Raw genomic sequence first — 16,298 nt, 5'->3', positions numbered from 1 at the left:
ATTCATAGACTTTAAGGCCAAAAGGGACCCTCATGATCATCTAGTCTGACCTCCTGCACATTGCAGGATATTTTTCTGTTTGTTTTCTTTAATGGAAATTCTGATCCATTACAACAGTATTGACTCAGTAGAATGCAGAGGAGCTTCCTGAGCAAGGGATGTTGCTGGCAGCATAAGTGAGGTGTTCTGGTTATTAGCTTACATGCAATGCCAAAGCAGGTTATGATATTCTTTTAGGTTTTCTGTAGAGTAAATCTTTACCTAGGAGCTTCTAAAGATGTTACGAAAATGAATTTAAGGTATACCATGAAATGAATCCTGAATGTATTGCCTGCTAGTACAAAAATCTTCTGACTGTGTGTAATTCTCATGATGATATACCACTAGCCCAATCTATTTCTGGACCCTGCAGCTTCTTGAGGCAAAAATCAGATTATGCTCCTAGAAAATAAGATTTCTCTCTTTGATGGCAGCAATTCAGGATAGTACAAAATGTTGCCTCCTCATTTGTATTGTCATGGTAGAAACAGCATCTAAATCTGCAGGATAGTTACAACTTTTGTCTCATGATCAGTACCGTAGCCTGAAGCACACCCTAAATTATCCTAGCGCACAGATTTTCTATATTCAATGCATCATGAAAGTTTTGCTGAGCTCTCCTTATATAGTGCCCTGTAACTCTATTTACATACTGTATATACACATGCACAAACAGTAATATTTAGTTTTGGAAATTCTGTGGACACATTTTTCAAACTTGGCATAACTGTGTTTCCCTGAAACACCACACTGAGCTAGCAGGTTTTGAATGGTCTGAGAAAGGTTAAGTGGGTTCTGCAGACTCAGTGAAGTCAGAGGTTTGTTACCCTGGCCAGATATGAGTGGTGGGAGTGGTTCTCTGGAGAGAGAGAGAGAGAAAACCTGGGATATGGGAGAACAGCAGTACTTAATTTGCAATGAAAGAAGTGCCAGAGATCAATCAATTTTATTTTTTTTTACATTTGTAACTGATGCAGCAAGCTTAGAAATGCTGGAGCTATGAATTGTCAAGCTGAGAGGTGCCAGGGCTGAGCCCTGGCACGCCCTGGTACAAATTAAGCCCTGGAGAACAGTCTTGAGTTAGGAACCCTAGGAGTAGCCAAGCCTGAGGAAGGCTTGAGCTACAGTATATTAATGGAGCCAAACTCCAGGAAAGGGATGAAGTTTCATTCTACATAGTGTGCAAACTTAGCTTTAGAGCAGATTGGAAAGACAATTGCTCACTTTTGAGATGAGGGCCCAATTCTCTCTCTGGACTCTGAGATGGGTACCGTGGGACTGTCTGTGTGCTGATCTGACCGCCCAAATATGGGAATTGAGTGTCCAGTTTAGGCAATGAAAGTTATGGCTGCTCAGCACATCTGAAAGTCAGGCCTGAGCCCAGTATTGGTTTCTCCCTTTTAGGTAAACGACAAAACTGTGCATAGGATGGGACCGTATGTATGCTAGTCTCATTTCTTTTAATCTCTGGTGCATATACAATGCTAACTCAGATACAAGCTGATCAATCTATTTTCTGCCTCTGATTCAAATGGGGCTCAGCTGTGGTAGTTCTGAGAGCACTGCAGCTGGCAATCGGGGGGAAAAAAAGAATAGGAATATGATGGAATTTAGTTTTGCTGTTATTTACTTTTTTGTAGTCAGCATCATCAACTCAGTCTGAGAACATTACAAGTGTTTTGTTTAGAAGATGGATTTGATTGGAAACCTGTTTAGAAATTTCACACAAGCAACTATTAATCCTGTGATGTGAAGCTATGTAAATTATACAGTAGTTTTTTTGTTGTTGTTTTGGGGTTGGGGTTTTTTGTTTGTTTTTGGTGTGTATTCACAGATGAACTATAACTGCATGAATTAATAATCTGCAAAATATTAACGCAGAACAGAGTAAAAATAACGCTTTCTTACCTGCTCTGTGATATTAGCATGTGTACTGTATTCTAACAGGAATGGAAAAGACTAATTTGAGGCTTTTCTGCCTGGCAATGAACTATTTGGCAAATTTAAGCAAAATCACATCAGCTCTTCTAGAGGCATTAGAGAGTGAAATAAATAGATGTTTTCCATTATTTGAACACCTCTACAGCCGAAATGGCTGGGAACTGGAAGTTGAATATTTATACAGAAATAGCCCAATTTGTATAGAAGTATCTTTGTGCATTCTGGAGGAAATTGGTTTAGATTTAACTGAGTTTGGTACCTCTGAAAATTGCATACTGAGTATGCACAGTGCATGGTTTTCATGAGTTTCTTATAGGGTGATAGTCACTTCTGTCCAGAAGGTTAACATATATGCCACTTAAGTTTTAATTTTAGCCTTGAAAATAGGGCTTTCCTCTGCACAGGAGTAAATTTCATGCCAAGTGTGCAGCTAAGGCAGGGATCAGCAACCTTTGGCACGTGGCTCGCCAGGTTCGGCCAATTGCGGCTCCCACTGACTGCTCCAGGCCAATGGGGGCTATGGGAAGTGGCGCAGGCCAGTGGGAGCCGCGATCGGCCGAACCTGCGGATGCAGCAGGTAAATAAACCGGCCCAGCCTGCCAGGGTGCCTACCCTGGCGGGCCCCGTGCCAGAGGTTGCCGCTCCCTGAGCTAAGGATGCTGCACTATACACAAACGTCTGGCTAATTTGGCTTTGTACTGGAAACTGTTGTCCAAGTTTGAATGGACTGAAGCAAGAGCTCCACTGGAGATTTTGGCTCTGTCCCTATTGACTCAGTAAGTTGTGACAGTCAAGGAGAGCTGCTGCACGAGTTGCTTGGTGTGCAGGCAAAGAGCCACAGGTTCCACAAGTTGTAGAAAGATATTACATTATCTTAGAATTACTGTAGTATGTGATCATTTAGTTACAGGGCTTGGCAACCTTTCAGGAATGGTGTGCCAAGTCTTCATTTATTCTCTCTAATTTAAGGTTTTGGGTGCCAGTGATACATTTTAACATTTTTAGGTCTCTTTCTAGAAGTCTATAATATATAACTAAACTATTGTTGTTATGTAAAGTAAATAAGGTTTTTAAAATGTTTAAGAAGCTTCATTTAAAATTACATTAAAATGCAGAGCGCCCCGGACCGGTGTCCAGGACCTGGTCAGCGTGAGTGCCACTAAAAATCAGCTCGCGTGCTGCCTTCGGCACACGTGCCATAGATTGCCTACCCCTGAGTTAGACTGTTTCGTAATGCACATTTGTGAAGAGGCAGAAGTACTGTTTTGCAAGGAGTCTTAAGCACTCAAATCAGGAATAGCTGCACCTTCAAATTTAAGATCCTCTTAGTGTAATATTTGTTTATATGAATTTACAGAACAATTACTGATTTCATCATAGATATTTTGGATAGCTTATTTAAAGATGCCCAAATGTTTGTGGGTTTTCACTTTGCATGGGTGTGTGTGTGTGTATGTATGTGTATGTGTGTCTGTGTAGATATAGATATCCTCTTGGTGGAAAAAAAATTCTCATCTGTGAATAAATGAGACTTTAAGATGGATATTTGTTCTTAGTATTAAATAGCTTCTAACACATTGGCATGAGTGTTAAATTTCACCATCCTTTGGTTGCTCAGTGATGATTTTCCTATTATAGTGATATGCAGTGATCATCAGACAGAATTAATCTCAGCACTTCAGTTTCCTGTGTTTCTTACTTTTATTTTGTATTCCTATTCAGCAGGCCAAGTAATTCTGGTTTTTCCAATTTACAAGAACAGTCCTCAATTTGGAAGTTCTTCATTTGCACTATTAGGAGATGTTCTTTCCCAATATTATTAGAACTATCCTGCTCTGGCCTTCATTGCCTACACATAGTCAGCATCACATACAATTTAGCACCAATGGTGTTAAAGCCAAAGGAACACATGTCACAGAATGGACAGATCCCACGTATACAGATTCATTAGCAGTTTCTTTCACACAAGACATTCTGTACTATTTATACTGTGAACACACATTAGTCAGAAAAAGTAATTAAATCTGGAAGGAAAAAAGGGGAGAGAGAGCATTAAAAACGAGTGGTGAAGAGGCTGGTCGTGACAGTCCATGGGTGCAGTGAGAATGACCTTGCCTAATATTGTAACCCTAATATTCATTTTTCAGCTATTGTATTCCATTGGGTTTGGTTGACAGTAAAGGTACCAGGGTGAATCATAATGTTAGGAGAATGATTCATCCTTCAAGACAGTTCTGCTTCTAGCTGTCCTGTATAATGAAGCTTTTATTACAAATCATGTCAGTGTAAATGAACATGTCACAATTTTAGAGCCTGAGTTTGGTGTGGAGGAAAGACAAGAAGTGGCTTTTTTATTTTGTTAACAAAATTGCTTTTCTTTCTACATGTATTTTTAAGAGAAAAAATAATGAACTTCAGTGGTCATGTAAAGTGATGGACTGATGTTCCTACATAAAACAAAACATACTGCAGGCTTGGCTTCTCTTGATACGGATGTTCCAAAGCATTTCATTCCTGACCTGCAAAATCATTGATATCTTGGTCATGGGTCTTTCTTGAACAAATACGGGTAATCATGCCAGACAGTGTTATCCTGTGATGTATGTAAGCTTCCAGGAGGGACTGACCACCATCATTTCACTTGTGGTAAAATGCCTTCTAATCTTCTAGCAGTGAAAAACAGTGTAAGTGCCCTATAGACCCTTGCTCTCCATCAGCACATACCTGAAAACTTTCGATTTATGCTTATGTATGCTGTAGCAGAGGGTAATACATGTGTTTCAGTACAAAGGTTAAAGTCGCCATACTTCCTTTAGTTACCCTAAAGCCTTCTTCAGTCATCATTAAAATATTATCTGGAAGCAGGAGTGAAAGGCATGGAGTGTTCACAAATTGGGGGAAAGAGCAAACTGGAAATGTTTGATAAAACCAGATTGAAAATGTTTGATGAAGGTGATGCTGACTACAATGGTAAAATAAAAATCTTCAGCGCCCGTCTGATGGCAAAATATGAATCCCACTTAAAATATTATGAGTAATTCTGAGGATGCCTGGAAGAGGTTTCAACATTAATTTGAACAGTATATGAAAGCCGTAGATGCTATTAAACTTATTAACTAAGCCAAAAAATCTCGCATATCAAAGGATGTATTTAGTTGAATGTTAGAATAAAAACTCTAGTAACAAATCAGTAATGGACCAATTGCATCACAGCAGACAAGAAGACATGCTCTCAGGTAAGGGGTGTCCCTGTGACATATTCGAGACTCTGATAGGAGGATGCAGAGCCTGCTACACATGGCACCTAACATGTTCCACAAGCATTTAAAAAAAAACCTAGAGGAATGCAACAACCAATGTGGAATTTGTCAAAAAAACTGATTTTGAAAGGGAAAAAAAGTTTAAACAGAAGCCTAGGTAAATTGGGCACAGGCAAACAAAACGATCTGTGAAAAGCTGTGTTTGAACTAAGTACTTGAAAGACAGCTATTAATCATTGTTAAAAGGTATTCTTATCCACAAGGGACCATCTCCTAGAGTAGCTGCTCAGCCCCTTTGTGGTGTGTGTACATAACTGGAGAAAACTGGTGGGGGGGAACTGGGTTAGAATGAGAGCAAAATAAATTCCAGATGAGGAATATTGACTAGTAATAATGAATATTGCGATGAGGGATGTTATGCAAGTCATTTATTTTTATCTGATTTTTCTCTATATTTTAATAAACATTATTTTATGGAAGATGCTGTTGTGTGAGTATTTTCTGCCATCTTCTCTCAAAAACTGTGAAGCAACTTTTAAGGAGAATTAGAAAAGACCAAAGATGTTTCTGGAGCATAACTCCAATCAGTCTTGTCCTCTTCCAGTGAGGTATGTTGCCCACGGCTACAATGGGGATTCACAATGGAAGAAAACAAAAGGGCCCAAGGAGGAGGAGGTGTAAGTTAAAGAGGAAGACAAGGAAGAAGGGAAAAACATGAGGACAGATGACATTATTCATAGAACAGAGATACCAAGAGACTGGGTTCACACCTTAGTAATTGTACAGAAAAATTAACAGACTTGGACTCTCCATTAACATCAAGACATTGAACAGCAATGTTAAAAAGGAACATTTACACTTCCTACAAGAAATAAAATGAAGCCAGGAGCCAAACTCTTCAGCAAAATTAGATTAATCAGCGGCAGTTTCCCATGCGCATAGAAATTTCCAAGATTTCCAGTTTCACTACAGAGCATGGCACATGCCGCTTCTTGATATGATCAGTGCCAGGAATATTTCACCACACGTTCCATGTACTAGAATATCTGACAAGAGTGTAAGTACACTTTGATGGTATAACACTTATGATCAGCACTGATGCTGAACACATAAGCAACTGTACTGGAATAATTTGTATCATTTAAGAAATAAAACAATATTTTTTCTCATAATATTAAACAAGGGATTATAGCAGTTCCTGTTTAAACTTGATTGTAAGTGCTCTAAAATCCATACAATTACTCAGATTGTCTTGAAATATGGAGTGCCTTATGGGTTTGAGGTTCTATTAGTGATCCAGATTTGGGGGCCATTTGACTAAAGGGATCCCAATAGAGCCGCACCAAAAAAAATGACATTTCTTAAAGTTGAGATATTGTGGCAACCTTTTTGTGCTCACAGATAGGGTCTGTCTACACAGCCTACTGAAGTGAGACTCCCGGCCCAGGTGAACAGACTCCGGCTAGTGGGGCTCACACTAGCATTCTAAAAACAGGTGTGTAGACAGCGCTTTGAAGTGGTGGCTTGCACTCTGAAGTCCAGCATCCTCCCTGGGCTTGAGAGCCCAATCCACAACTTCAAATCGCTGTCTACAAAGCTGTTTTTAGAGCGTTAATGCCATGTGGCAATCAAACCAGGGCTCAGATCATCCCAGAAGCATGTTCAACACTTCAGAGTTACCCCAAACGAGGGGATAGCACCACCAGCCTTTTGGGGAAAAGCAAATTAAAAGTTTATGTGAAGATTTTGCTACTCTTGTTTAGCTCATCAGAAGCCTCTGGCTCTTTAAAATGACAAACTAAAGGGATTAAATTGGACTAACACTATTTGTAGTTCTGCCACCAGCTTGCTGGGTGACATTGGGCTAGTCACATCACCTCTTTGTGTCTGTTTCCCATCTGTAAAATGAGGATAGGAATGCAAAGTTCTTTGAGATATACTGATGGAAATCTAGGTCTTTTGAGTATTACTTAGCCACAGTAGCATATCAGCTGCAAACTAAGGTGAGGATTCAGCTGTCTGGCCACAAACTCCTACCAACAAATATTTCTCTTTCTGTTTAAAAAAAAATAACCTAGGAAATTAAATGGGAAGAAACCTTGTTAACACAAGTTAAGGTTGCCCAGTGATAGCTCGTGCCCTTCTAGAACCTCAAGTTCAGCAATACTTAAACTTCTGAAAAACCAGGACATACAGAGATAAGGTAAATGCCCACCAACCTCAACTCTTCCCTCTTTGAGCAATGCCCATCACACACACACACACACACACACTCTCTCTCCCCCCCCCCCCCCACCTTTACACTGTAATGGACAGGTGCCACTTGCACTATGCTCAGTGAGCCTACTCCCTTGACGTACTACTGCACTTATAAAATTTAACATCACTTCATACTCTTCTATACCCCCATCACACTTGCCCACAAGATACCCCCTACACCTACGCTTTCCCCTCCCTATCATTAAATCCACAGACTGGTTTCGTATCCCACCACACTACTGACAATACCCATGTCAAGTAGACCTGAGTTCCCTGGTAATGACCCAACCTACACAATTCTGTAATGAAATGATGCAGACTGGAACCTCAAGGTATCTATGCACCTCCTTCCTTTGATAACACACATGGGAGGACAGGGCTCATACCCAGATCTTCTCATATCACAATCACAGCTCTTCCATTTACTCCTCCACCATTCAGTACAGCTACTCCTAAGACAGAGAATGCAGCTGGCGTGAATGTATAATTCCCAGTGCCTATTGCCAATGAGGGGGAAGGGGTTAAGTTAAAATTGCACCATTTGTTTACCTTAATTCTGTATTTCCTTCCTTTCTAAAGTTTGAGTTTTTCTGAATAAGAGACCACTGGGCAACCTTAACTCTGAATTAACAAAGTTTTGTGCCATTTAATAAATAAATGAATGAAAGTCCTTTGTAAAGCAAAGGGACCCCAAAGCCATTTCATTTATAAACTTTTAAAATATATTTTTATGCTGCTTGGCCATTGCAGCTTAAGTAATTCAGTAAAAAACAAACAAACAAACATGGAAGGAAACAAAAATGGCATTTTGTTTTTACCTACCCATAACAGACCTACTGAAATACAGCATTCGTATTTAATTACAACAACAACAACAAAACAGATTAGCTCATGGCCCCTTGTGGCTTAGTTCAAGTGACACTATCAGACAAATCTTTAATTACATCAAACATCAAAGTCCCTTGTCTATAAAATTTAGAGTGCAGTTTATTTCACACTTCTCTTCTGGGAGATAATTGTTAAATAGGGAAACCGTTTCTTAAGTGAATTGTATCCACTTTACATTTGATTTTTCTGTTAACTGTACTCTCGTGTTTTATGTGTACACTTCACAATCACTTTTGTGTTTAATCCAGTAACAGAACAAGCACATCACTTCCTCTCGCTGCTAATGTGCACAATCAATTTGATGTGGTTGGGTAGGATTGATTATTAGCCAAGCACTGAATGCCTTTATAGCAGTTGAAAACATTGCTTGTGATGAAGGTTGATCATAGATCTCAGCTGGCATTTATAGAGTATAATTAAAGAGCCATGGGCTTGGTCAGATGTGCTGAGCACCTGAAGCTCCCATTGAATTGAACTAGAGCTGTGGATGTCTAAATTAGACTCTATGTGGAAAAAAATGTGACTGACATTCTAACAACTTCTTAAATGCTAAAAGCAATGCAAAAGTGCAGCTGGACATGGATTATTACTTGGCCAAGGTACCATATCAATAAATTACACAGTTGTCAACGGCCTGTATTGTCAGAAGCAGAAAAACTAACCACTGTTTAGCCACTCATAAGCATTAAGTATACATTTTGAAATAGGTACCTAAAACAGTAGTGTACACAGTACAATTGAATCAAAAGCCAATCATCTGCACCTAGTGGCATGGAATGGTGCGTTGTTATGGATGCTGGGAGAGCCAATGTAAGGAGCAGATTCGGTATCACAACCTACATTGTATACTGTATTGTCATGGGGCTGAAATCTTTAGTTTTCAAGGATGAAGCTCTCTCCTGCTTTGGTTGCTTCAGTGCACAACTGACAGCTGATCCTTGAAAAAGCAGAGGTATTAGCTCCAGAGGGAGCCTCTCATCTCTGCCTGCTGGATAAAAGTTAGATGCACAAACAACATAGGTTCTCAAAGAGGGTGTGACAGGCTGGAGATGTCTGTAAGAAAAGTCATGTTTAATAGCCAAGAGAGAGTTGGTTTTAGAAAAACTCCACCCACACTGGTGAAACTGCCTTCCTCAATGAACAGTGTGTAGGGCCAGACAGAAACCACGTTACTAGATGGGCAGACTTGTCTTTGAAATGCAGTCTCTGAGGTGGATAGTTAAGCCTTTGAAAGGTGGCTGTTAAAGATCATTGCGTGATGTCAACTGGTCATCTCTTAAGCCTCAGCTAGACAAAGTCTAAGGCCTGGTCTACACTGCGGGGGGATTGATCTAAGATACGCAACTTCAGCTACGAGAATAGCGTAGCTGAAATCGACTTATCTTAGATTGACTTAGAATCACTTCTCATCCTTGTGGTGCGGGATCGACGGCTGCTGCTCCTCCGTCGACTCCGCTTCCGCCTCTCACCATGGTGGAGTTCCGGAGTCAACGGCAGAGTCCGGCGGGTAGTGTAGACGTACCCTAAGGGAATACCCGCGTCTCTCACAGGTGCGAAAAATCCACACACACCCTGGGAGGTATAGTTAAGCTGACCTAACACATCATGCAGACAGTGCTAGGCCAATGGAAGAATAAGTTACCACCTCTTCGGGAGGTTGATTACCTATAGTAACAGAAGAACCTCTCCCGTCACTCTAGTATGTCTTTACACTGAAGCACTACAGTGGTGCAGCTGTGCCGCTGTAGTGTTTCAAGTGTAGACATGGCCTTAGAGGGCAGGTCTACACTTAAAACGCTGTATATGCATAGCTGTATGGACACAGCTGTGATGCTGTAGGGCTTTAATGAAGTTGCCCTATACTGACGTCGGCATAGATAATCCACCTCCCTGAGAGGTAGTAGCTATATCAACAGGAGAAGCGCTCCTGCCAACATAGCACTTTCTACACTGGGGGGTTAGGTTGGTATAAATACATCACTCAGGGGTGTGGATTTTTCACATCCCTGAGTGATGTAGTTATACCAATGTAAGCCTATAGTATAGACCAATCCGGAGAAAGCAGCTAGTCCAAAACCATGTGGTGGGGGTAGGTAACTGAGGAAGTTTGATTTGAAGAATAGGGATGAATTGAGTGCCCTCGATGATGGGAACTATGTCTGGGAAGATAGCAGTGGAGGAGAGGGATCTCTGGATGTGGTGAGAGAGACATGTTCCCTCTATCTATTTATCTTTTAGGACAGTATGGGAGCTTGAACTCTGACATTGAGGTGACAGCCATTAATCACTTCTTGGAACATCATAAGCATTTGTGATTCCTTCTGTAACTGAAACTGTCTTGCATAGTTTAATGTTTGTAAAATGTAAACGTAGATGTGGTAAGCAACTTGTTTCTTTTTGTTTTTACTCCATTTTCTTTCTGTTTTTAACAAACTTTGTTCTGATTAAGAAATCTGCTTTTGTGTGCGGTGAAGGTTTACCTAATCTTTCCTCAGGAGCAAAGGCACCCTGTAAACTCAAAAGAGACATATAGGACGAGAAAGAGGTTCTGAATCCTAAACCCCTCCTAACTCTCACCTCGATCAATAAAGCAAGGACAGAAATCTTAACTTCCTGCAAAGTGTGTTACAAAAGGTGGTGATGAGCAAATGCCTGGGGAGATACCAAAGGACCAAGGAAGAGATGAGCGTTGGTGGGAGGTTCAGGTAAAAGATGGCTAAAGGAACAGCACTGTAATAGTAGGACAATTCAGGAACTAGCCCTATAGCACAGATTCATAATCCAAATCTGACAAGACACAAGACCTCATCAACCTCACACTGTTTCCTTCAAAGAGGAAAATGGTGTATGAGAGAGACAACTAAGTGCATCAAAAATGAGCAAACTAATGCCTGAAGAAGCAGAGAGTAATCCTTGGATAGCATAAAAGTCAGTAGACGACTAGTCAGCACAGCTCAGAGCAGTACTGACTCTGTTTATGTCGAGTGGTTGTTTCAATCCCCTAGTTGAGCCAAGGATCAAGGGGAATTGTAAAGGTTGCTTACAGCAGCTTTTCATTATTATTCTCCTCTGTTCCCCCTGAAGCAGCACCTTGCCAGAAGCTCAGTGCAGCTCAAGATTCAGCCCATTTTTTTTTTCATTTAGAGTCTTCTAATAATATTTTAAGGTAGTACTGAATTATCAGTCAGAAACTTAAATTTTATTGTATGGTCTCAGGAAAAATAAAATAACACCACTCTAAATTTAAATTAAAAACAAAATACTCATAATTTATAGAGATACGAATTTCTAGTTGAATAGTCAAGGGCATTTTAAATATGGTCTATTGTTTCTTTCGTAAGCCATCTTACCAAAGCAGTACTGTGATTTCTTCTTGTTGTTGTTTTTGTTTTTATAAGAATCTAAAGATATATTAGGCAAGACCGAATGGTTTATTTTCCAAGTGTTTATTCCTTCCTTTTCTTCTCGAAGGAACTAGTTTCTCATAGGTACTTTTACTGCTTTAGAAACTTTGCATCTAAAACTATTTATGGTTCCCTGTCAGCAGCTGAACATAATTATGCCATACTTTGTGCAGCAAAATTGAAGGTTTTTTTTTCAATTCACACTCCAGTAAAACCATTGTTGTCAGTAGCATGAAAACATTGCTGCTGAATTATTCAGTAAAATGTCATATAAAGCTTTCTGTTATTTCTTCACATTTTTACTGGACTGTATTCTGTTTATATGCTATGTTACTACTATCAATTGGTAAACCAAATTACTTTTGCAGTTATGAGATATTGTGCCATATTGTGTGCTATCATAAACCAAGAAACATTAACATGCCATTGTTCCCATTGAAAACAACACAACTACATGTTTTCAACAGAATTAACTCGTAATAATACTGGAATTATTTTGGGATAAAAGGAAGTAAGATGTATTTGATTATGGTTACTGTATTTAGACTAATGCTATAATTCTATCAACACATAATAGTAAATTGGATGTTTGCATGTGATATACCTGTTTAAATTCAGATGGAAAAGGCAGTGATAAAGAAGTGGCATTCAGCAATTCTGAAAAGGAGATACAGTGCGGAGGTTGTATATAAAGTTGCCATACATACTCTATCAAGGAGATAGAGCTGGTTTTCGATATCATGTTCTGGTGTCCCAGGAATTTCTTTTTGGGACATCTGAAATTTCCCTTTTTTGCATGTAATTAATCAAAACAATACAGATTTTTTTAAGTACAAAATGTTAGTTCCAACATACTGTTACCCTGCTGTAAAATGTTTGTACACCCATCTCACACTCCTCTCACAGCTAATGTGTTTTACACCAACCATTGTTCAAGGCCAAAGCTTGTCGTAAGTTGTCAGGCAACAATGTTACAATACATGTCTGAGGAGTCAATGACTCATTCTAATCACTCCAAACTTTGCAGGTCTCAGAATCAGAACCCAGAGCTGGATCCTTACTTTGTGTTTATCCTTCTCAGTAATGTGTTGTATTGAAACCCATCTTCAAACGTGGTAGTTTTCAATGGGTGGGATCCTACAGGGATTCCCCCAATGGGACCCTGCAGGCAGAGTGCTGGAATAATTTTTATAGTGGGATCGCTGAGAGCCATTGAACCAAACTGTAAACCCTGTATGTAATGGAAACTATGTCAAGTCAAAGGGTGCGGCAGCACCCTTAGTTCCAGCACCTATGCCGACAGGCATGGGCAGCAGGTATTGCAGGCAGGGGTAGGCTGTGCATTCCCAAACAGCCTAGCATGGCCCCGCCCACACTCCACCCCAGGCCAGGCCAGGACCCCTCCTGCGGTTCCCAGAGTGCTCTGCCTTGGTTGGCTGGCCCGGGCTGGCTGGCCTGCCTCACACAGGGAGTCAGGGCGGCTGGTCCTGGGGCCCTGGCCCCAGAGCACCGGGGCAGGCCTTCTCACCTGGCTGCCAGGATCCCTGTGGCCAGGACCACTGCCGTCCAGCGCACTGGGGCCGGCCTCGCCACCCGAGCACCAGGGCCAGGAGCACTGCTGCCCAGCACACCCGGACTGGCCGCACTGCCCAGAGCACTGGGGCTGGGGCCTTGCCACTTGGCGCTTGTGCCGGAGACTGCAGGTAGGGTGCTCTGGGCTCCTGTGGAGGAGGGAGGGGCAGAAGGGGAGTGGACAGGGGCTAACGTCCTGCAACGGCCGGGTCACTGGCCATCCATGCCCACAGGGTTTGATTCTTGGCCCTATGCTATTAAACATTTTTTATCAACGACCTTGAAGAAAACATAAAATCAACACTGATAAAGTTTGCAGACAACAAAAATTGGGGGAGTGGTAAATAATGAAGAGGACAGGTCATAGATCGAGTGATCTGGATTGCTTTGTAAGCTGGGCACAAGCAAACAACATGTATTTTGACATTGCTGAACGTAAATGTGTACATCTAGGAACAACTAATGTAGATTTGAGGGTCGTAGTGGATCATCAGTTGAACATAAGCTCCCAGTTTGGCATTGTAGCCAAAAGAGTGAATGCAATCCTGGGATGCACAAACAGTGGAATTTCGAGTAGGAGTTGGGTTATTTTACCTCTATATTTGGCACTGGTGCGACTGTGCTGGAATACTGTGTACAGTTCTGTGCCCATAGTTCAAGAAGAATGGAATTTGATAAATTGAAGATGGTTCGGAGAAGGGCCATGAGAATGATTCAAAGATGAGAAAACATGCCTTACAGTGATAACTTCAAGTAGCTCAGTTTTTTTAGCTTAACAATGAGAAAGTTAAGGGGTGACGATCACAATTTGTAAGTACAAAATTTGTAAGGGAACAAAAATTCTAAAATGGGCTCTTGAGTCTAGTAGAGAAGTATATAATATGATTCAATGGCTGGAGGTTGAAGCTAGACAGATTCAGACTGGAAATAGGGTGGATATTTTTAAGAATATGGAATAATTAAACATTGGAACAATTTACGAAGGGTCATGCTGCATTTTCTGTCCTGACAATTTTTAAATCAAGATTGGATGTTTTTTCTAAAAGCTCTACTCTGCTATAGGAATTATTTTGGGGAAGCTCTATTACCCTGTGTTATACAGAAGGTCAGACTGGATGATCACAGTTGTGTTTTTTGGTCTTGGAATCCATGAATTCTGTTCATGTTCTTATATTGCCCACATACTGTGGTATCTAAGTTTGGGTGCATCTCGAAAGGAAATGTCTAGCATAACTTGATTATGTGAAAATCTATGAGGGATGGCAATTCCTAACAGGCTTACTGCTGTAATATTATATCATAGTTGAGGTTGCCTTTTAATATTTTATTGTCGGTAAACATCAATAAAGAAATAATTTAAATAGAATAAAGCATCTCAGAAATTTCAGATCTACATATTTAGCAGTAATATACAAACATCTGTAAATATTAGGCCGTTGTGTTACACATAGCTGTTCTGGGTTTATCTAATATTTAGTAGCAGAATGTTGTCTGAAATGTGGGCACTCCTGGCTAATTGCTATATTATAGATCAGAGGCTCTCAACCTTTCCAAACTATTGTACCCCTTTCAGGAGTCAAATATCTCTTGTGTACCCCCAAGTTTCACCTCACTTAAAAACTACTTGCTTACAAAATCAGACACAAAAATACAAAAGTGTCACAGTACGCTATTACTGAAAAATTGCTTAAGTTCTCCCTTTTATAATTATATGATAAAGTAAATCAAATGGAATATAAATATTGTACTTACATTTCAGTGTATAGTAGACAGAGCAGTATAAACAAGTCGTATGAAATTTTAGTTTATTCTGACTTCACCAGTGCTTTTTATGTAGCCTGTTGTAAAACTAGGCAAATATCTAGATGAGTGGATGTACTCCCTGGAAGACCTCTGCATACCCACAAGAGTACATGTACCTCTGGTTGAAAACCACTGTTCTAGACTAGTTATAAGCCTGACAGTTCTTTATAAACTCCAAACATATTTGTTTCCAGCAATTACTTGTCGTAGACAAGATGGAGGACCGGCTGACATCAGTGAGTGCCTTAAATATGCAGGCCCTTTACCAACATTAACACAGGCCTGCCAGATTCCTTGCCAAGATGACTGTCAGTTCACAATCTGGTCAAAGTTTTCTTCCTGCAATGGGGACTGTGGAGCAGTCAGGACGAGAAAGCGCTCTCTTATTGGTAAGAGTCAAAGGGATACTGCAACATTGTTTATTATTAGGTAGTATTTATTTTATTTTAAACTTGTACAGTGCCCGTCAGTCTGAAGGATACCCAAATGCATACATCATTGACAAGCAGGCAGCTCTGAGGTCTAGGGCAACAACCAGGCAGATAATTGGCGTGCACTAAACAATACTGCAGGGTTTGAGGGGGAAAAAATATCAGTAAAGAACACTACAGAAAACTCTAGGTCATAAGAGAAGTAACATGGAATTACCGATGAAATCATGGTCTCTTCTACAAGATTGATACACAATAAACTGCATAGTAGACCATTTATCTTTTTGAAGGGCTGAGTCAACACTACCTGAGGTTCCACAGAGTTGAAATATTTAAAGCAATGTGTTAACCTACTGGGGCCTGGTTCAGGCCCATGGAAGTCAATGGCAGTCCTTCCATGAACTTTTGTTCAGCCCCTAAATCATCCCCTCCAGCCAAAATGAGCATAATCATTGAATTATTGACCATTTTCCAAAAGGTAATTTTACATCCTGTTTCCAAATGCCTCAATTGTCACAGATCTGCTGTCATTATTGTTTACTATTTTCACTGCATTAGTGCCCGAAGGTTGTCACGGGAGTTGACACCCCATTATGCTATGTACAGAACAAACACAAGGTAAATCAGAGTCCTTGGGGGTTGCTAGCCCAGCAAAAACTGGAGGTTTTTCTGGGTATTACAGATGGTTACAAAATGTTTTT

The 16,298-nt window shown here is 40.4% G+C and overlaps 1 protein-coding gene across 3 annotated transcripts in view; it reads left to right on the top strand.

Annotated features, from left to right (window-relative positions):
• Window positions 1-16,298, top strand: part of THSD7A (thrombospondin type 1 domain containing 7A) — a 351,691-nt gene that overhangs the window by 252,504 nt on the left and 82,889 nt on the right. For all 3 annotated transcript variants that reach the window (XM_034760534.1, XM_034760535.1, XM_034760533.1), the window contains one exon: window positions 15,361-15,555. In XM_034760534.1, the coding sequence (XP_034616425.1) occupies window positions 15,361-15,555 (195 nt within the window). The remainder of the gene's footprint in view (window positions 1-15,360; window positions 15,556-16,298) is intronic.

Source organism: Trachemys scripta, chromosome 2, assembly GCF_013100865.1.
Source record: "Trachemys scripta elegans isolate TJP31775 chromosome 2, CAS_Tse_1.0, whole genome shotgun sequence".
Taxonomy (NCBI): domain Eukaryota; kingdom Metazoa; phylum Chordata; order Testudines; family Emydidae; genus Trachemys; species Trachemys scripta.
This window is presented reverse-complemented; position numbering and strand designations above follow the sequence as displayed.